The following is a 23,120-nucleotide window of genomic DNA, read 5'->3' as shown; positions in this document are numbered from 1 at the left end:
AGATGGATATCTTTATTTGGAACACAAATCCCGTGCGTAATTACGCATTTGGTGGGCCTTGGACTCAAGTATTTACTAAGTGAGTGTCATGTTTATGAGAGTCAGAGCATATTTGTTTACAGGGAGGTTGGTTGGCTACTGGCAGAGTTGGTAGAACACCCCCTCCTCTCTCTCTCTCTCTCTCTCTCTCTCTCTCTTTCTCTCTCTCTCTTCAGCTGCCGCGATATTTTACTGCACTGGAGCCTCAACCGCACAGCTCGATCGATTCGCATTGATTGTCCCTGACGAGCTGCTCCACTTTCTAGCCAATGTCAGCCAGTCCGCGATCGGGAAGGAGAGAAATGAAGGAAAATCTCTGCCGCCCTGGCGGTGTCATTTCCACACACTTGTGTTGGACGCCTGCCAGCAGACAGGACAGTCCAAAGAGGTGGAGTGGACTCTGGGGCTGAGCGAGGGGAGGAGCAACTATAGGGATCGGGTTGATTCCTGTCAGCCTTTCCTGCTGTATAACCTCTGTTCTCCAAATAAATTGATGGGTGAAGTGAGTTCACCTGTGTTTATCTTACACCAACCTGCATCCCTTTTGATACGGAGGTCACTCCTTTGTGTGAAAGGTTGTGCACTTAACGAGGAAACACATAACTCACAACAATCTGATGTGAACAGATATTCACATTTTAAAGTATTGTATTTTTTTCATGTAATCATAAAACTATTTTAAAAACATCACCGCTCATTCAGGTAATTTTTGTGCCGCTTCAACAACAATTTATTTATATTAAATCATCAACATGTGCGCCACTGCATTATCAACGTCATAGGCAAATAGATGCAGCCAGTTATCATAGAGGCAGAGTACAGTCAACCTCTTTCAGCCCAGCTTTATAATGAAATAACACATTTCTCCTCAGTTGTCCTGATATCTCAGTGAACCGCACAGCCTCTCTGAGTTCGTTATTGCTTCAGCTGAAGTGCGCGCGCCGCGGAAAAGTCCACTTCGGTTTTTCCGCGAAGCTCCAAAAATCTATGAAATGTGTTTGCATGTTCCTCTCTGCAAGCGGGGATGTAGAGGTGGGATTGCAAGGACCGAGAAAGCTGGGGGAACCCACGCGTTCAGCCTCTGAGAAAGTACGCTTCTCCAAAATAACTGTCGGTGAATGATTTTTTTCTTTTCACATTTGTTCCTAACAGACAGGCACTCTGTCGGATTGTGTTCTCGGAGAATAAGCTGTTTTCCCCCCCTGCCCCTTTCTTTTTTTTGTCACCATTCTGCACGGCAGGCTGAGAGACGGACCGCTCGGACTGTGGGAGCCCTCCCCTCTGCTCGGATCTGCTTTGGTAGGTGCGAATAAAACGGGCCCGTGTTTGCAAATATGCAGATACATGGAAGGGGAGGGAGGAGGGGTGGGATGGAGGGGGATCATACTTTGTTGAAGTCTGGTGAAAGTTGGGATGTCATCTTCTTATAGGATCAAGTTATAGCTGGGGTGAACCATGCATGGCTCTTCGGCATATCCTCAAATGTGCGACTGCAGACCATATGCTGGTACCGCAGATAGGCGTCCGTGCTCATAGATCACTGGGTCCAGACAAAAGCCAGCTATTTTGATCTACACTTGAAATTTAAAAAAAAAATATCAGAATGCTTTAAACATCGCCGGTGCTTGGACATGTTATATGCCTCAGCACGCTGGGGATGAAGATTTTACAAGCTGCTCTCAGCTCCTCAGGAACAATCTTCTCTTTTTTCTTTATTTAATAAGTGGACGCCACCGCTGATACGGATGGGCACAGCGTTAAACCAAAAGCCCCGATGGTTCATTGTGAATCAGCTGTTAATGATGTGCGCGCTAAACTTGACGCTGCCAGTTAATGAAAGAAATCGTCAGCGCGCATTAGAGTCTTATCATGCTTGTATTTGACTCGGACTCTTTTTGCTTGTCTCTCTGTATGACTGAAACTTTTCATTTCACCCGCTGTCATATTATCATTCTAAAAACATAAACTAGAAAAATGGGATATTACAGTTTTCCACATGCGTAAAGAGAGAGAAGGTGTACCCTTCTTCTTTTTTTAAAAAAATAAAAAAATAAATCAAAATATCTTCTTATTTCTCTCAATCTGCTTTTGTCTGAGCATCATTGAAAGTTCCCAGGTAGCTCTCAAGGCTACCTGGGAACGCGCTACCCCCCCCAGCACCTCCCACCCCCCTCCCCCATGGCAATCCACCACCAGTATCGCTGCCCGCTGTAGTCAGTATGCACAGTGCTCCATGGTTCGAAGCGTGGTTGTTTTTCTCCTCTAACTTTTTTGTGTGCACAGGGTAATTAGGGAGAATGAGACGCAGCAGGTTATGGACAATGGATGAAACCTTGAGTCTAAATATTGTCACCATGCTTTTTAACTTCCCCTGCGTTTGCGCGTCTGAGTGCGAGCCCATAGGTGTGTGTTGTGTTGTGTGTGTGTGTGTGTGTGTGTGTGTGTGTGCGTCAGTCGACAGGAGGTGGGAGGAATAGAGAATGTGTGGCTCACACGGTAGACAAGTACGGAGTCCGCAGACAGCGCGTCTGGAGGGGAGGGGGGGAGATGGGGAGGTGGTGGTGGTGGTGGTGGTGGTGGGGGCGCTGCATTTGCATTGTGCATCGCCTGAACTAATGCATCAAGTATTCTCCCGTCTCCAGAGGTGTAGTCAGTTGCTCTGGAGTTTGTGGAGGAGCAAATACCTCATAGCCCTGCAGGAAATTAGACAATATTTTTTTCTCTCTCTCCGTTTGAAAGCTGACAGCGATTACCTGGCACCTGCGCATAAAGTGACGTCAGTGAAGGAAACTTATTTAAGAGTTACTTCAACAATCCCGTCATTCACAAATGGTTCTGGCAGTTTAATGCTGGCTAATTGCCTAATGCTTATGACACCTTTGTCAAAATGAGGCCTAATTGGTTTGAAGGAGGTTAATTGTCTAGTCAAACTTGATCTGTGATTTCAATTAGCAGGACAATTTGTTTATTTATTGAAGAAAAAAAATGTAATTAATGCAGGATTTAGTGAAAGGACGTTGGATAGAGACTCATACATCCTACATCACAGTCCAAACTAAATAAATGAATGTCTCACTTTGGGCTACAACAAATGATTATTTTCATTATCGATTAATGTGCTGATTGTTTCCTTGATTAATTGATTAATTATAAAATATCGGAAAACAGTGAAAAATGGCCATCACTATTAACTAAAGCTCAATGTAACATCTCGAAATGTGTTGTTTTGTCTGACCAACAATCCAAAATCCCAAAGTTTTCATTTTATGGTAATAGAAACTCCTACATTTGAGAACCAGGAACAATCAAATATTTGGCATTTTTGCTTAAAAATGACTGAAACGATACTTGATTATCAAAATAATTTTCAGTTAATTTTCTGTCGATTGACTAATTGATTAATCAACTAATTGTTGCAGCTCTAGTCTCACTGAACACATACAGTATGTGACCCTAGCAGGTAATATAAAGCAGTTTTGGGGACCAAGTCAATTGTCTGTTGAATATTTAAGCAGCCATGAAGGAAAAATAGACCTGGTCATTTTTTGTTATTCTGATGTTTAGATTTTTGTTTCCAACAAGATTATAGGTCTGCTGTCCTCCCCTCAAAAACCAGAGGAGAGATAAACACACACTAGCCCTAAATGCTTTCCTCCATTCCTCCATCACCTATTGATCAGTCAGCCCGTCATCGACTGAATCAACCAATCAGCCAACGTTGTTACTATATTGAGGACTGACATTTATTTTTACCATACACATCTGTTTTTTTTTTGCATATAACCCAAACAGTTGGTATTAAGTCAGAAAAAAATCTTAAAATAAAAAGATATCTTATAAAACAAGCCTGTAAGTTTTGAGCCATTACAGGCTGAGAGCTGCATGTGAATGTTAAATGAGCTGTTCACACTCATACAAGTAGCATAATGCTGACATTCGCTCAGTAGGCGCTTTGGCTGTTAGGAAGCACTCATCATTTTTAGTGTTGTGTGAATGTATAATTGATTAAAGTACTACTTAATTCACCAGTTAATTAAACTTGAAAGTTTTTGTTCAACACAAAACATGAAGATTCATATTCTGAAACTCTGACAGCTTTTGAATGGCTTTACAATATTTTGACATTGTTTTGGTATTATGACCTACTTTATCCTAGGTATACAGAATGCTGGTATACAGTACTGACTGTGATAAGCTATTTGTGCTAAATGACTTAAAGGAAACATTTTGGAAAATGTGCTTATTTGCTTTCTTACTGAGAGATAAATGACATGATTGATACCACTCACATGTGTCTGTGCACTAATTATGAAGCTATCACCAGCAGCTGGCTAAAAAAGACCTTGCACCTTTTTACCAAGGGTTATGTACTGGACTATTTCTTGTCCAAGACCAGTAACCTACTGGAGTGTCCACCAGTTGCCTGGCAACTGGTCATGGCCAAGAAATAGTTCAGCGCACAACAATTTACACAACAGCAAATTGTCATTTTTACACTTCGGTTTTTGTACAGATTGAACAAATGAGGCACAACTTGTTAATTAGTTAGTTTCAGAGGTGCTGGATTTTGTTACCATTGGACAGAGTTGGGCTAGCTATTTACCCCTGTTTCCAGTTTTTGTGCTAAATTAAGCTAACTGGCTTCTGGCGGTAGCTTGATATTTACCTACAGACAAGAGAGTGGTGTCAATCTGAACTCTTCTCAAACTCTCAGCAAGAAAGCAAGCATATTTCCCAAAATATAAAACTTTTCCTTTGAATGTCAAATTTTATACAAATGATTAGACATAAACAAACCCACACATACCCAGAGGAAACTATTTTCAGGCACCATGATCCACTAGCAAATAGGGAGACAGCAAAAACAGAATTTCCCTTAAAGGTTAAATGTGTAATTCTACACCACTCAGCTTTACTTTTTTAAAGTGTAAAAAAAATGAACAGAACAACTTCAGTTTTGCCTATAATGATGATCAGGCATCAAATAAACTGTTCAAAAAGTCATACTATTACACAGTGACCAATCCTCCTGCAGTATTCTGTAGAGCAATAACATCTGGATAAAAACACCACACATTTCATTTGAATTTTGCATTTCATGAGGCTGTTTTTGCATGAAATTTGGTATATATGCTTCTCTCTGACACCACAAGTGCCGTAGATGTGAATCCACACTTTATCACAAGCTATTAGTTGATAAATCCAAAATCAAATTTCACACACAAATGAATACAGGCCAATACAGTACCAATTTTTGAGATATTTTATTAACAATATTCTCAGTTTCTGCTCATCATTCTCAAGTTCTGCAGATCAGATGCTGTTGACAAAGTGTTCACAAAGTGATAAAGTTACTGAGTAGACATCTCCTAGCTGCTTCAACAAAACAGCCTCAAATTAATGGCAATATTTTCACCAAATGTCTTTACTGAATGAACAGCAACATTTATAATCGCATTAAGGAAGTTGTGTTATACCTCCTCGGGCTAGTCAATATTTTTTTTGACTGCACTAAATGATTTATTGACCAGTAAAACTACAGTAATTCTCCACCACTCTGCTTTACTTTCCTTAAAGATTCAAAAACACTTGAACAAAACAGCTTCAGTTTTGCCTGTAATGATGATCAGGCATCAAAGAAACCATTAAAAAAAAGTCATGCTAATACACAGTGACCGCTCCTGCTGCAGTGTTGAATTTACTTAAACAAGAGGCCACCAATTATTTTTGTGGATGCTGTGATTGCAGGTTCACATCATGCCTCTCAGGCCACACCCGTGCTCTACCATCTCCAGCTGAGCTCACAGGTCGATTTGAAAAAAGGCTTCACACATGTAGTTGTCGGACCATATTGATCATTTGGACCATTTATATCCAGATCTTTATCTCGGTCCGCTAATCCTGTGCAGCACGTTGTGTGTGGATAGATTAACAAAAAAACAAAGACTCAGGGAAATATCAACGATGGCTCATATTTACACTCTGTTTTATGCTGAGACAGCGTGCGGCTCTGTGCTGTTGTCGGGCCAATACACAGTGAGGTGAATGAGGTGTAAAGCTTTAATATGAACCACAGCATCAAGCCTGTAACATCACGGAAAACTGAGTAAACATGCATAAAGTACAAAACAACACCGGTCATCTTAGTGTATGTGTTCAGTGGTATGGCATTGACACTCTCAGCAGCAGAGAGAAAAGACGGTTGTGGTTTAGGAGACAGTTCACATAAGGACATAAACCTCTTCTGCAAATGATGTAGTGAAGGGATCTGAAGAGCCATGACACTGGAAGTGGAAGAGGGTGATCAGCCAAAGATTATGTGCCAAGCTCAGGGTTGATGAGGACGGAAAGAGTGTGACTGATAGGTCAGTGGGATGGAAGGCGGATGTACACACACACAGCAGAGGAGGGTGTGTGTGTGTGTGTGTGTGTGTGTGTGTCTGTGTGTGTGTGTGAGGCTAAAAGAGGTGCCCCCTGCTTTCATTTGTTACACAATGTGGTAGACCAAAGCAACAACTGCGGTATGGTGCACCAGTTTTGGCTTCAGTCTGATTACAAGTCTGAACCCAATGTGTAAACATGTAAAGTAAAATATCTGGATACACATCTTCCAGACTAGTTTGCTTTCAGAGTCTTGGTGTACTCTTGGAGATACATACTGACATCAATGTACAGTTTGTCAATTCCAAACTACAAATCAAATTGTTGATCTTTATACAAACACAGTCTTCATACCACATGTATACCAAACCATTAAACTTAGGAAATTCATTTCTATTTATAAATCATAGGATAACAGTTGTCCATTAGACAGTATCCGTATGCTTAAATGTTGTCACATTTATCTGCTTATTTTTCTTAAAGGGGACATAACATGCTTTTTTGTGATTTTTGGTCAAAATTCCAAACCTTTAGGTGAATGTATGTAAAAATGCTTCCTGCAAGTCAAAAGCCCAGACTTCTGCCTGCTCTGAACACTTTGTTTGCAAAGTTACCCCTACTTCCCCGTCAAACTGACATCAGATTGTTTATGCATGCCCACAAATGGCCATCCATTCCATAGACCAAAGTTGTTCCACGGGTTGTTCTCTTTGTCCACTCGCATATTTTGGATCAGATTTCGGCTCGTATAGATGTATTCGAGAAGTTTCTATTTTGATTAAAGAATGTGAAATCCTACTATTATTGTTTGTTTACGTAGTCTCTGAGGCAGCTTCCAGGACTTAACCAATCAGAACAGAGTGGGCTCATTGGGAGGGGGGACCTTAAAGAGACAGGAGATAAAACAGCCTGTTTCAGACAGAGGCTGAACTGAGGGGCTGCATAAATGGCTACTATGAGATAAATAGGGAGTTTTTTAACTGTAAATCATAGGTGTACATCGCTGTACTATAAAACAGTGATTTGAAAAATGCCTTAATGACCAAAATATTATAGTTTGAATTCATGCTCATCACACTGCTTTTAATCTACAATACAAATAAAACCCAGTTGTAAGTAAAAAATAATTTTGTCAAATTATTAATATTCTACTGAAGAAACAAAAGGAGCCTGTGTGTCACTGTGGTATCGTCATGATGTAGGTGTGGATGGGATGACGCAAAGCAAGTCAGCAGTATGAAAAGCATTAATGTTTGAAACAAGAGAAGAGGCAATATGTGTCATTATAATTTCTAATATACATCTTTAAAAAAAACCCCCCAAAACAGCCACGTCATCAGCCGGTCAGCTGTTGCGAGGCTGGTGGGATAATTGTATCCTGGCTGAATTGTAACATTACAGCTGATCTGTAGACGACTTGAGAACTAATTTATTCTAGCTATTGATAATATGCCAGTTCATTAATTATGTGGTGTACTCAAGTCTTTTAACACATTTACTGTATTTAGAGCATTGATAAAGCAGTTGGATCAGAGCTGGATATTCTCCCAGGCCATGATTAATCAAGAAACAGCGCTGTTATACAAATAAACCAATTTACTTTTGTAGTTATACAGCTGCCACAAAGCTCAACTGAGAAAGTGCAGCGTTAAAAAAATCAAAAATCACTCTGCTGCTTTTACCAATGTCAAAGTCTTCATATGTGACCACTGAGTGCATAATTTTTCAGGTCCAATATTCCATAAAACCACAAAATCCACATGTATCACTCTGTGATGCCTTGCAGTGCTGTTACGCTTTCACCCACAACTGAGCAGAGATAGTGCTGAGATGCTTCTGGGAAACCGGACCCTGGTCAGTGTTGTAGTGGGAGAAACTGAAACTATGGGGCTGAGGGGCTGCGGAGCTGGCTCTGGTTCACTGGCGCCACATCCCCCTGAGCTGGTGAGAATGTGGGGGCTGTGCGCTTGCCTTTGAAGCTTTACCTCCCACTAATTCTGGCCTTCCAATTTCCACACACTGCACAGACACCCCCCCCCCTCCATCCTCTTCCCCTCCCTTTCCCTTTGTTTCCCTTATAAGGACTGGCCCGGCCATTTCCTCAGCTTTTCTGTGGGAGGTGGTATGCTTGTTTGTGAACATGGACAGGTCAGGAGAATAGCAACATAGTTTTTCTTTTCATAGATGAGCAGTCACATGAATCTTACGCTAAAAGCTTGTGTTTGCATGTATCTCCTTCCAGTGGGGAGTCTCCCACTACCTGCCTAGTGAACACTCTTCACACTCTCCCCACAACATTTGACTAAATTTATATTGCTCTACACGTTTGGCCTTTGATTGGATAGGAAATATTTTCAAATTAATATCAAAAAAGTATCAACTTCTTTGGTTTTGTTGCTGGGATTTTAGGCACATTTTTTACAGTGTCTGCGATTGTTGGGTGAGAAAGTGTAATAAGAGACAGTTATTTTCTCACATATTGTATCACAAGGTTATGTACTCAGATCATTGAGTGTGTAATTGTTAGTCAATATATGCAACATTTCTTAAATGACTTAACTGCAGTCGGGTCAATACAATTTATCTATAAAGCACCAAAACAGCTTAGTCTCAAAAAGGTATTATTACAGATAAATACTGATAAAAAAGATAAATAAAATAAAATAAAAAAATCTCAAATTACAAACTTCACTTAGAAGTAAAAAGAGTCAGAAAAAAAGTCATAGTTGTGTTAGCGCCAATGAGCAACTGATAGATACAACAGATCGGTCTTTCAAGAGTTCACCTGGGCACCATTTCAAAGCAGGTAATAATGATCATTTGGAATTGTGTTGAGCACTGTTGAATGTCTCAGTCTGTTCCAGGCAGGGACTTTTTTGTAAAAGAGCTTACACCTGTCTTTGTTTATGGAAATTTTTGCAGACAAAAGCACTTATTTGTATGTATAAACAACAACAACAAAAAAATCCTATGGTCAAAAATACCCATCAGTTTGTAATTTATGTAGTTTACCAAAGCAATTTTTGTGTTCAACACAATTAATTTGATTGTATCAGCAAGATTAGGCGCTCTACGCTGTAATTCCTTTTCTTTGCTATAACCAATTAGAGAAGAATTAGGTGGCCCCCGTCCATGTTTAATTTTGTAAAACTAATTTCTATGTAGTGTCACTAACTCCTTGTATCAAAGCACTTAATGCTAACTGCAGGTAATGAAGACCAGGTAATGGGCCATCAAACTGTAATTTCAGGATTTCAATCGGTTGTTTGCATAATTTTACATTATTCAACATTATTATTTATTTTTGTCAAATTATATGCACATTTCAGTCTGGATCAGGATGTTGGGTAGCTATATATAGTGTTTGTTAAGTTTACTAATTTAGTAAACTTTTCTTCAGGCGTCTGAACGTGATATCTTTAAGATACTATGTTTAGTTCTTGCATTTGTCTAAGTTGACCCCACAACTAAACAAAAATTGAAAATGTTTCTCTCGAGTGTGTTGACGTTTTGGTGAGGTGCACTGGATGTTGATGAGTAATTTACACACTTCTCTCTTCTCTCCCTGTGTAAAGTTTCCAGGTGGCCCATGGAAGAACGTGGATGAGGGCTGAGCTGTAGTGCGGGCAGAAGGCTCCGGGGCCTGTCTGTTGTCGGTTGGCTGATTAATCCATCGAGGTGAGGCACCACTCTCACCGGGGCACAGAACGGACCGTGAAAAGGTCTTTGCTCCCCCTTGTCGCTCACCCCTGCCCCCTTTCCACCCTCACCCCCAACCCAGGCACGTACGCTCTGGACCATGTCTAGCGGGCTGTCGGAGGGGGGCCGGACAGAGGACCTGGAGCGGAGTAGCTGCAAACAGGACTCTCCTGTTATAGAGCGCAGGAACCGCAGTGGCATCATCAGTGAGCCCCTCAGTAAGAGCCTTAAAAACTCCCGCACCCTATCCCAGTATACAGCAGTCTCCTCTGCCACCACCAATGGACACACGGACAATAGTGAGACTAAGAGCCACTCGGCCAAGCCTCAGCCACCCCTGCAGCCCCAGCCCACTGTCTCCGCACTGACGGCAGCCAAGTTGGACCAGACCCTAGAGCAGGTTCTGGAGGGACAGAATGGCCTGCTGCACTTTGCCCAGGCAGCAGCACTGTTAAAGCGGGCCGGTATGGAGCACATGCTCCTGCCTGGGGGCATGGGAGTGGGAGTTGGCGGTGGAGACGCAGGCTCGGGGGCTAGCGACTTGGAGGGTACGTCTGTCACGGACGCCGTAGGTGGTCCTGTTGACTTCCCATATGGAGTAGGGGGTGGCTTCCCCTTCAACCCGGGGCTTTTCATCATGACGCCGGCTGGAGTGTTTCTGGCGGACAGCGCGCTACACATGGCCGGCCTGGCCGAGTATCCGGCGCAGAGTGAGCTGGCCTCTGCTATCAACTCCGGTAAAAAGAAGCGAAAACGTTGCGGCATGTGCCCACCTTGTCGACGGCGGATTAACTGCGAGCAATGCAGCAGCTGCCGGAATCGCAAAACAGGCCACCAGATCTGCAAGTTTCGCAAATGTGAGGAACTGAAGAAGAAGCCCTCTGCTGCTCTGGAGGTAAGAGAGTGGTGGAAATGATGTGCCATTGCTTTGTGAGCCATTATTTAGGGTTCCCCCCAAAAATAATACTACTTAAAAGACCTCCATTGTTGTCCAAAAACTAAAAACATGTCAATGAGCCACATTGTTGCAGTGTGTGACATGTTCCATCACCTTGAAAAGTTTGGGCACGATAGCTCCAAAGACTAATAAAAATGGTACGTTCACTTGTTGTGTTATATATCACAGCCTCTTTTATCCTCTTAACAAGCTAGCAAAGCACTGTAAATGGAACCGCGTTCCGCAGTGGTGTCTGCCATACACAGAACTACTCTCCAGAGACTGAAAACATGATCACTGTTATTAGTCTTTGGAGCTGTTTCTAAACAAACTACCATCTTTAAAGTCTTCATGGTGAAGGAACACTTACAAACCCTCACCACAAAGAGTTTGGACATGGTACATATATCAGGCTTTTGATACACACACAATACTTGTAAGCAGGATCAATTCATAGTTGGTTTGGCTCTGCAAATGAGATTTGCTGACAATAAGAAAAATATAGAGAATTGCCAGCCTTATCCTTAAAAGCATTTTGATCCAAAGAGTCACAGGACTACAAAGCTTCAAAAACTTACAAACTTACAACATTTGTGCCCATTAACCACTACCCAAAGTGAGAAACCAGAGAAATCAGGCATAAGTTTGTCATTGTGGCATTTAATATTTTGAGCAAAAAAAGAAAATGCAATGGAAATCTACAAACTTCACAAGCAAATTTAACTTCAGACCTGAAAACAAAACAAAGGTCATTTGGTTCAGATATGAACGGTTTTTACCTGAATGTCATTCCCCTTTAAGGGAAATTGTACAGGGGAGAGCGGGGTGGGGTGGGGGCTCTTTTGGTGGAGCGGGGAAATGACAGGTGGTGGGGAGTGTGGTGGGTATGTGCAGGGTATGCATGCACCATGGGGTCTCTTTAATCTGTCCACCATAACCACACAATCACCCTTCCCGCATCCAACTGGTAGTCATTGTTCATTCACTGGCTAAAACACAACATGTCCTCCTCATTGGAGAATTTTCTGTTTGGTCACATGCACATCCTCCTTGAGCTTACACGTTGATTGTAAAGAAATGTGCAAAAATAGTGTGTGTGTGGAGGCAGAGTAGCAGTAATTGTGAATATGTGTACAGTATGTGTTTGTGTGTAAGTGTACATATGTGGGTGTGTTTGTGTGTGTGAGTGCATGTAATAAGGTCCATCTGGCAACAGAGCTGTCATCTGGAGCACCAGGTGTCAGTGTGGCACATGTGCCCCCCCCCGTTTGCTGCCGCTGTCCTTCTCCAAACTTCCTGTCTGTTACCTCCATCGCACTCTGTGGCCTAACTAACCCCGGCTGTGGTGACAGAATGACCAATCATGAAATCAATTTCAGCAGATGTTCCATCTCAAAGGAAATAAACTTTTGTGATCAATAGATAATAGTGTCACTTTGGCATTGCGTAATAAATTGATAGATAAGTAACACTGTGTGAACATGAACCAGTTGAGAGGCCTCTGGTCTAATTGTCACTGCTGTGTGCAGAAACGGGATTTGTGCTTCAAACTGCTAATGGCTTTATTTCTTTCTCTTTCTGATGTTGATTGAGGGTGACAGCTTGGGCTCTTGTTTGTAGGCTGAAAGGTTGGTTGTTCAATCCCAATCTGCTGACTTTGGCGATCTGCAGTGAAATGCTCCTTAAAGGGATAGTTTGGTTATTGGATCATTTTCAGTGTTACAAACTCAGCACTGTTTGACATCATGCAGAACGTAGCCCAGTTTAGCTCAGTTAATGTTGATGGAAAAATTAGAGCTCCCAGCCTAACACCAAAACATCCAACCAATATGATAAAATAGCTACACATATTCACATGTTTGTAAACTCACAGGCTTCAATATAAAGGGCCATACCCATGGCTACTGTACAAACCATGTGGAAAGTATGATTTACTGACCGCATTTGAAAACATACCATAGTGTTTGGGTTTTTAATATAATTTCCCAACATCCACGCAAGCAACTGGCAGAGTCAGAATTATGCTGAGTGGCAAGGCACAGCATGATGTGATCTGTGTTGCATTATCACACAACAATATGTATTAATCCTGATACAGAAATGAATAATGTGAAGTACTTTGACAAAGTTTTTGGCAACAATTTTTCATAGAAAAACGAATGGAAAACCAGTGGCTGCCTGGAATGCAGAGAAGAGGAAATTTAAAACCTTTAAAACACATGGTAAAATTTTGAAAACAGTCTGCAAAAATCAAAAGTGTACTTTTTTCTTAGAGTAAATGGGCCAAAACTTTCAAAAACGCGGCATGGTCCATTTATTGTGTGAAATTGAAGGATTAATTAAAAATGCCTGACTTTATCACATGTTGAGAATCTGATTGATGTGTCTTAATATCACCATGATTATTGTCATTTTTCAGCGTTAAATTGTTCAGTTGCAAATTGATGAGAAGCTTCATTCGTCTCTGTTGATGATTCACCAAAGTGGTGAAATGTGTCAGCTTTCCATGTAGGTGGTACGACTCGATGTCTGTAACAGTAACGGATTTAGTTTTAATTTATGATTCGCAATTGATGGTGTCATGGCAGTTAGCCTAATAACAGTCATTCACATCAGTGATGCCAAACCCATGGGGGCTTGAATATTCATGAATGTTGATGTTGATATAGGTCATTGTGCTGCTTGTAACGTCACAGTCTACCAATGGCTGCCTCATATGAAAGAAACTCCAGGGTACCACAAACCTGCCAAGCCATAATAGCAGTCTGATGTATGTACTCTAATTATCTTGCACAAAGTCCTTACTCTTGACATCTGAAAGTACTTGCTAATTTATTTAACGTGTCTGTCAAGCAGTTTCCCCTTTTTCAGACATAAATGAGAAGGCTAATCACTTCTTGTTACTTAATTTAACATTTATGGTACACCATAACAATAGTAGAGTAATGAATATTGTTAAAGGATAACAATATCATTCCTGATGGTGTCTGTACAAAGTTGCAGTAGTTGTCAAAAGTCAACATTTTGGAAAAACAGCTTTCAGAATTATAAACTGCCTGAGCTAGTCCATCATCAGAGTAAACATGAAGTTTTATTGGATTATGTTACAGCAAAGATGGGCCGTGCATCAAATAGAAATTGATGTGAATACGTAAGTGGTCAGGGTCTCATTAACTGCCAAAACAGCAGGCGCATTGTAGTTGTGCGACAGATGAGCAATGACGCAGTGCCTTCCTGGAGTGCTGAAAGTTTCCGCAGTGCCACAGATGTACTGAGGGTCATAGGCATTAGGTTGCCATGAGAAAGGCGAGAAACATTCGTGCCAAAGTACAATGATGGCAGGTGTGCAGCTCTTGCACACCCGCACAGAAAGCATGAAAAAACATAAACCTCAATCACCTGACAACCCACGGCAGGAAACAAAAGTTGTCTTGACAAGGTAATCCCTGTAATAATCCCCTGATGTTGCCATATGAACCTAATTGTCTTATACATGTTCCTAGCAGTATATTCAAGACATCTACAGTTATGAGGGAGCTTACATGTATTTTAAGAATGATTTAAAGCGACTCAACATAACTGCATTGGAGCACAACTGACAAAATGTAAAGTACACCTGAAATGCAAATGGGCGTTCATTCAAAATGACATCAGTATTCTCTTTCAATCAGGAAACCATCAAAGATGTCTACAACCTGTTACTTTCTGGCCTCAAACGTGATTTTCAAATCAACTTTTGCTCCCCCTCGTACAGAGTTCTGACAGCAGTACTGCATTTTCAATTTTGCCTGGTTTTTATTTGTCCACATGCACTCATACGTTTCCCATTAGCAGTCTAGTAGTTGTCTCAAATGGCTTTGTTATTAAGTCAACAGCTCTTGTTCAGCAGATGATTAGATCAGAGAATACAGCCCGGGCCACGCTGTCAGTGAGCGTGATGTCATCAGTACAAGCTAAATGTCAGATGATGAGATTCATGGAGGATGTGCTGTGTCAGGAGCGAAAGTGAAGAGCAGAGAGTCAGCAGTAAATCCCAAATGTCAATATTGAATAGGTGATGTAAGATTGTCAAATACAGTATATATTTTAATCGTCTATAAACAAGACCTTAGTTAAAGATATTCCCACATAATCAGGGTGATTTGGGCAGCACCTGTGCCATGAGAGAAGCTCCTCCTGGCTTTCAGAGTCCACAGTGAACTGCAGTGAGCCTCAGCTGTAGCTCAAACAGCCCCTGAGTGTCACATTCCCCTCCAATCAAAGATGGAGCGGCACATCCCCTTCTGCTGTGGCTGTTACAGTCCGTGTGCAGTCTCTAAAGGGGCATGACGTCTTATTTAACACATGTCTTGCGGTCAGTTTGTCAGATGGTCTTGGTGCATTGTTTTGACTGCTTTTCAGCACATTTGTGTGTGCACACACGTGTGAGTAAAACGAGCGGATGAAACGCCTCGGCTTCGTTTTACCACATTTGCATTGAAAGGTTATGCTCGTGTGTGCGCGTGTTTCTACGAGCCTGTGAGCATGCGCGCCGGTACACAAGTGCAGTCCAGCAGCAGTGTGCTTATTTTAAGGGTGTTGACGGTTTCCATTGAACGCTCATGGCAGCTCAAAGAGGAGCGTAAAATTGGCAAGTGAGGGGGAGTGAGCATGCTGAGGCCTTTGCCACCTCATAGCTCACTGGCTGAAGATGTCTGGATTTATTCTGGGAATGCTACATTTGAGAGAAATAAGTGGGAAGGCAGTTCCTTTCTGCTCTATGTCTGAATATCCTCCAGTGGTGTCAGTCTCAGCGATGCTGTTCAACACCGAGAAAGAAGGAGAGTCAGGGTTAGGAAGTTGTAGTGTACCTTGTTTTTACTTGTATGTCACTGTACACTCAAGATGTATTGTACCTGTGGGTGGGTAATCTTTGAGACTATATTTTAAGATAAGACAGGGGCTGAGTTTTTGTCTTTGTCTACTAATAGATACTTACTGTGTATATAATATATTTTGTAACGGAGTTCATTGGCTGTGTCAAATATGGTGCTTATTTGTCATCAGACACATCTAACATCTGAACATACTAGTGTTGTCCATTGGGGGCCACTTTGGCAGTATCTGATGTTGATATGGGAGTAACATACTCCCTCGTGGTCTTTCCTGCCTCCCAGACACCGTACACCAGACAATCAGGGCAGCAGAGGCTCATGCAAACTGACAGGCATGCAGACTGACACCGAGACACATGGATGTGTGGGCAAGTTGCTGGGCAGACAGAGGGACAAGTTGGAGTGGACAGAGGAGGCTGAGGAAGACGGAAGCCAGTTAGGAAGTCAAGGTGTCGTACTCTAGACTGGCATCTGGATTACTCTAAGAGAGACTTTGATATTATCTGCAAAAAATCAGACTGTAGTCCACCCCGTAAGCACTGATTTAGTAACTTGCATCCAAAAGACATCAAGATGTCGCGGTAACTGTAAAACCAGTGTTTTATACATTTATGTGACATAAAACAGTTGTTTCAACAGCATTTCAGTGACCACATTTAAACATGTAGGGACCCACTTCACATTTAAATTCAATCATTTAAATAATGTTGAAACAACCATTATATGTAAACCTCTGACATTTAAAAACTTAATATTACAACCTAAGAACAATTTTGATTGCAGTGTTTATTCAAAATACAGTGAAAAACCTCCTGAAAAGACCCTATCAAACGTTGTTTCCTCCATCTTTATGACATTCTGCTCCACAATAAAACAAAATGAAACAACTATTATAAGTAACACAGAGACCTAAAAATCATTTAATTTTGAACACTAATGTAATTACTTTTTCAGTAGCTATTACAATTTGAAATTCGGTAATTACATTTCATTTTCTAATTCCAGTAATGCTCCGTTACTTTGACAATTTGGAGGTCGACTTGTTCAACTTGTGACCTGTAGTTTGATGGAAGGTTAATATCAGTTTGGTCTCTGTGCATTTAGTGGACTGACTGGTTTGGTGCGTGCTAGCTTGGTGAAGGGGCTGCCATGTGGGGACATGGTTAGCTGCCACTAAAAGAGGAGAAATACGATTCCAGGCATTTTTTTATTAGCTGACTTGCTAACATTACCCACTGGTGAGGCTACATTCAGGAAATCATCTGGTTCATTTTAGAGTTGGCGAGTGTTTGAACAATGCAGCTTCCCTGACAGGATAGGACTTTATTTAGTCACATTGGAGTAACGTTAAGCTTGCTGTTGATGGTCAGTAAATGCTGGTCCTGGCTGCATCTAGTTTTCTTTGTCTACACATATTAAACAAAGAAGATGTAAATTGTTGGTATGGAGGCTATTATTTAAAGGAAGTTATTTAAACCTACATATAAATGAGCATCCGTTACATTCAAGCCCTTGTCAAACGAGTTCACACAATGCTGGTTAAGCCTATCACCGCCAGATAAATCTCAATCTCAGACTTCCGCTGGCTGAGCCAGCTAACTTCCAGTTAGCTCTCTGCTAACTTGAAGGGGGATAAAATAATTTAATCATACGGCTCTTCTAGACTTTCCCAAATTTATCAGACCGAATAGATCAAATTCTGATAGTGAAAACGAGTCATTTTGCAGAGGTTGTGTGACGCTTTAAACAATTTATCCACCATTTTACAGCTGCAACACTAGTGATCGAGTAGGCTACGGCGGAGCCTATGACATCAGCACGTGTTGACATTGTTTTTGTAATTAATCCCACTGTCAGAAGGGGGAGACAAAAGTCCTGCACTCCAGCTCTAAGACACCTTTGACGGAGCTGGGCCAAGTAAATAGAGTAAAGTAAAAAAGTAACTAATTATATTTGCTGTTCAATAATTTACTTTTTAGCTGTTAAGTAAAGTAAACAAATTACTTTTTAAATGAGTAATATGTAAACATAAATGTGTAAATTATTAGATTTTTCAAGTAACTTACCCAACACTGCTTACTGGGCAGGAGCACTGAGGATGAGTGTGAAAATTTGGACCATTAGCTTCAAGATTTATCTCCTTGCAAACATCTCCTGCATCATCTCTGACATATTTACACCAAACAGTGACATATATACTCCTCATGATAATTACTGGTATACAGATGGATTAAACAAGAAATCAGTTGCGCTTGTGAATGCTCTTGTCCTGGCTACGAAATGGGTGTATTTGCCTGGTAAGAAAAATTGTATCAATATACATCAGTCACAATTGGCTTCTTGAAGTGAGGGCAGGCTTGGGAAAATGCTTCACCCCTTCAGCTAGACAAACAGTGAGTGTTTGTGCCAGCTGGAGGTCATTGGTGTTTAGATTCAGTTGTTTTAAAGGTTTTCTTTTCTGCTCCTTATGAACCGCAGACAGTGTTACATCCCACATACACTGCTGTATGTGGAGATGCTTTGCATTCATTGTGTCTGTTTGTATGTTTTTTTTCTGTTGTGGGTGTCCATAAGGGAATCCTCACAATCGTTGATGATAAAGCCATGAAACAATAACCAGAATGCTCAGTGGTGCCCTGGGGCAAAAATTGAATTCATGATGGCTTAAACTGGCTTAAAGGAATTTACATGAGTAACATGATCTAACAACATGCACTGTTCTCTGAAAGGCCATCATAAATTATACTGGATTTTTGCTAATTAAAGACGCAGTTAGTCTGAAAAGTAAAGGATGTTCCCCTCTTCTACTTTAGTGGTATATGTTTGTGCTATGCTATGACAAGTGTGCTCGCCTTGTTTGAAAAAACACATCCATTGATTTTAGTGATTGGCCACTTCACACCCACAGATCCCATCTGTTTGAACCTGTGCAATCAGTGTTGGTGAAGGAAGGTTTTTCTATTCCTGAACTGCTGCCATTTTTCCATTGATTGCACATGTTTGGTAATGAGGGAAAACAGCATTTACAGTCCAATCGAGGGATGTGTTGTTTTTCTTCCTGCACATTACATCATGGTCAGTTCAGCCCTTACCGGGTTTTTGACATCTGTGGCAGCGCCAGATGTTGCTGTCCTCTGACTGTCTTCTTAACAGCTGAGTGCAGCTGCGGAAAGGTCATCACAGAGAAGGATGAGGGGTTAATGATACTTAACACACAGACCATAAAATAATGCTGGCAATATGTTGGTGATTAACCTTCAGGTTTGTGGTTCGTATTAATATTCATTTGAATCAAAAAGGATATCCTGAGTATGTACGATGTACTGTGCGTACAATTGAAAGCTAACAGTTTGTGCATATTTATTCAGGGTTTAGGTGAAGTGAAAATAAATCTGGCAGCACCAGAAACATATATTCTTTCCAGATCTACATCTACCAAACAACATTTGCTACATATTTGAGAAATTGGATATGAAGTTGATGTGAATTGGCACATGCATATGGGCTGTGAACAGCACTGTGATATTCAGTGTCTCTACCGTCGGATTATTCCTGATTGAGTCAATTTAACAAATAAAGCACAGCGTGTGCTATATTTGGCTGAGATCACCAGAGTAATTACCTTGTTTGAAGTCTTTTTACCCGAGCAAAAATGTTTCATTTATGTAAGCAGGGGTTAACTTTCAAAATGAAAGTAAATGAAACCTGTAGAGCATGAACCCTGTTGTCACTCAGTTTCATGTCGAGATATGAAAAATAGCATTCAAAAGAACACTGCTCTACTGATTCAAGGGTAGGGGAATGGTTTAAGTGGGCATGGAAAGTAAGTAGGGCTAATATTGTTTTTGGTTTCAAACAAACTTCTTTGAACTAATGAGCCATTTATTGTTGAGTTGCCTTTGTTGAAAAACTCATAATTTTGCTGAACAACAAGACACACAAATTATTATGTTTTACTCACATTATTTTATCACTAGAATTTAATTTGAATTTTGAGACTTTGTTAATGTCTTCATATAGCAATACCAATGTATGACTGTGAATGGTGTGTGACACTTAAATACATCACATCTTCTATTTCCTTTTCCGTGAGACAGGTGTGAGTGTATGCATGGGTATATGTGTATTATCACAGCATGAACGATTCCTTATTAAAGCTTCTGCTGTTGAGCACTGATAGAAAAGTGATTCTGAATCCATCGTGCATGAGAATTTCAGTTTAACAGTCTCACTGTTTAGTGCGATTTTGGGGGTGTACTGTGAGTGTCGGTTAACGTGCCACTGTGTGTGGAGGTGTGTGACTGTACTTGAATACATATTGGTTCGGTGTGAGAGTGTGTGTGGGTGCATAAATGTTTGCCGAGCTCCTCCTGCTTCGCTCCAGGCAGAGCTGGCGAACGGAAGAATCCGTTGCTGCAGAATGGAGCTGCACTTTGCAGGACGCCAGCCGCGCTGCAGCTCCGGGGACCCGAATGGCTGTCTATCTCCTGACTGGCAGGCCTTGTGCCGAGCCCTGCAGCTTCATGCATGTGTGCCACTCCTGCTCAGTGCAATCAGACACACAGATAACCACAGCTAGAGAGAGAGACAGGGGTGGGGGGGGGGACTGAGAGCGGCATCATCATTGATGATGGTGTGAGAGAGCAACGCGTGTGGTGGCTAAATAATAAATGTGGCATATCGGGTTTTGTGTGAAGCCAGGACTGAAGCCTTTTTCCTGCGGTGGCGCTGAGGGAAGAGGGGGGCAGCTAATGGGCCAGACAATGTAGGATATAGAGATTTCACTCATACTACTCATCTAAAGTTATTTATGATCCAAAACTAGCAAAGATTCAATGGTTTTACCTTCTGAAATGTAAAAAATGTCTGCTTGTGTCTGTTGTACATCACTGCAAATTGAATATATTTGGGTTGTGGACTGTAGGTTGGGTAAAACAAGACTTTGGACTCTGATAACCTATGATAGTAATTTTTCTGTATGTTTTACACATTAAGCCATTAATGAAAAAGATGAGCAAGCAATAATGAAAATAATGATTAGTTGCTGCCCTTAATAGAAGTAAAGACAGAGAGTTTAGTAACAGGAGTGTGACATTATGTATGTCGCTCTGTCAAGGTGTGAAGAAAGTGCAGCTTTGCAGCAGAAGAGTAGATTTGAGATTATATTTTCAAACACTTCAAAATGTGCTGCTTTTCATTAACAAGTCCAACCTCTCTCCACTCTCCTCTCCTCTCCTCCTCCCCTCCCTTCTTGTCTTCTGTTTTTCCAAGAAGGTGATGCTTCCTACAGGAGCGGCGTTCCGGTGGTTCCAGTAGGACTCCTCCTCCACTCCCTACCCAAAGCTCTGCCATCAAGTGCAATGCCAACTCTTGGATTGTCTCCGGAACAGACACTGGCTAATAAACAAACAAACAAGCAACAAATAATAAAATTCTAGAAAAAAACAACAAAAAAAACAACAAAAACAAAGCAGAAAAAAAAAATCAATCGGGTAATGGATGCACCTACTTATTCCTTGAACCAAAAATGAAGCGTAAAGAAAAGCATCTATGGCAACTTTCATTCCCTTTTCTATGTTTCCATTTTGGTACCTATGTCCTTTTTTCAGCAGTTTTTTTTTTTCTGTCGCTTAAACATGGAACTGTTCATTGCCAGAAACAGAAATGACGGACTGAGTGTGGACAATCAACTAATTTCTGTGTTTGGTGTTAATGTTGTTCATGTGTGGAAAGATACAGTACTTGTGTAGAGAATGTAAATTTACAGCTATATTTTAAAACTAGTGGCTAATGGCAAACATTATTGTAATTTTTCACCATTATGTTACTTAAACCCTTGTCTATTTTATGATTCACTTTGTCGGGGATTATAGTTTTCAAACAGATCAGTGGTTGTCTTTGAAAAACTATGAAAAATGTTTCAAATTGTGACGCTGTCAATTTTCGATTGAAACAAAACTGAAAAAGTCCTTCTATTGGGCAGATCTCCAGAGACTCTTCACTGGGTTGAAGATGCTGTTTGCCAGAGCCGTCACTACTGTAATCTCCTCAATCAGCCCTCCTCTGCATTTCTAAACTTCTCCTTTAGTGAAACTGGCAGCCTTATGTTACTGTGGCCCTACTGAGCATGTGCCAATACTGCTCAGGGCAATAGCACTAAGAGACAGCACTTGCTCTGTGTCTACCCTACTGAACGCACTGAGACAAGATTACTTTTTTTATTTTTATTTGTTTGTTTATTTGTTATATTTTCATGATTTTGTTAAGTTGCTGGGTAGCTACAGCTTTTAAAAATAACCAATCTTTGTATTCGTTTAGAAAATTGGACTGGTTTTGTGAATAAAAAGGAATGCATGTATTTGTGTCAAAATTTACAATTCCGATGTTTGTCTACTTGTCTATTTGCATGTTTTTTAAAAAACAGCTGGTTTGACAAAAAGAAACATTAAGTAATAATTTTCCATAAATTGAAAAAAAAAGTCCCCTTTTCTATTATAATTTGATGGTCTAAGAAACTTCTGAAAAATTCTGACATGAGCAGAATTCATTAAAAATAAATCAGGCGGTGGTATGGATCACCATGATGTCCTTGGTTTGACTGAGATATTTCTCTCACAGCCTATGTAATATCTTCCTATCGTGGAATGAGCGATGGAGCCTTGCTATGCGAAAATGTAACCAAAATTATTTAAAAGATGTTTGAATAAGAACTATTTTGATTGCAGTGTTTCTTCAAAATGCATGAAACGCCCTGAAAACCCTGCCAACTGATATTTGTTTTTCAATGATTTTCACTCTTTTACAAAAATCTTTGTGACATTCACTCTACCTCATGACATTCACAGTCAAAAACACAAACAGATAATGCACACAATCATTGATAGTCATGATAGTCTTAGATAGATTTGTCTTCAGAGCTATTAAGGATATCATAAAGAAGTGTGGATGAAGTGTGTATGTTTAGGGTTGTGTGTGTGTGTGTGTGTGTGATACATATATGGAGTAGAAGAAGTGAAGTTTAGATAGAGACACGGATGAAGCAGTGCTCATTTAAAAAAAAACAACTTGTGAAATGTGGTCAATCTCACGTGGGTCTCAGTGTAATTACAGATTCTAATGCCTCAGGTCTGTGACACTAGAGTGAATTTCCATTTTCTGCTAAGTGATGACTCTCACAGATTTTTTTTCAC

General features: G+C 40.8%; 1 protein-coding gene across 5 annotated transcripts; it reads left to right on the top strand.

Moving 5' to 3' along the window:
- The first annotated feature begins 1,017 nt into the window (after nt 1–1,017).
- On the top strand, nt 1,018–22,304 carry cxxc5a (CXXC finger protein 5a). Of its 5 annotated transcripts, none has more exons than XM_042432202.1 (4): nt 1,018–1,128; nt 1,281–1,338; nt 9,996–11,014; nt 21,202–22,304. In XM_042432202.1, the coding sequence occupies exons 3-4, from the start codon at nt 10,220–10,222 to the stop codon at nt 21,244–21,246; spliced, it is 840 nt and encodes a 279-aa protein (XP_042288136.1). In that variant the 5' UTR covers nt 1,018–1,128; nt 1,281–1,338; nt 9,996–10,219; the 3' UTR covers nt 21,247–22,304. The 5 variants fall into 5 exon arrangements, with proteins under 5 accessions (XP_042288136.1, XP_042288135.1, XP_042288138.1 ...); XM_042432201.1 differs by having other exon boundaries at nt 1,023–1,149; XM_042432204.1 differs by having other exon boundaries at nt 1,023–1,153.
- The last annotated feature ends 816 nt before the right edge of the window (nt 22,305–23,120 follow it).

The sequence above is a fragment of the Thunnus maccoyii genome, chromosome 13 (assembly GCF_910596095.1).
Source record: "Thunnus maccoyii chromosome 13, fThuMac1.1, whole genome shotgun sequence".
Lineage (NCBI taxonomy): Eukaryota > Metazoa > Chordata > Actinopteri > Scombriformes > Scombridae > Thunnus > Thunnus maccoyii.
Note: the sequence above shows the minus strand (reverse complement) of the source record. Positions and strands in the feature narration are given on the sequence as shown.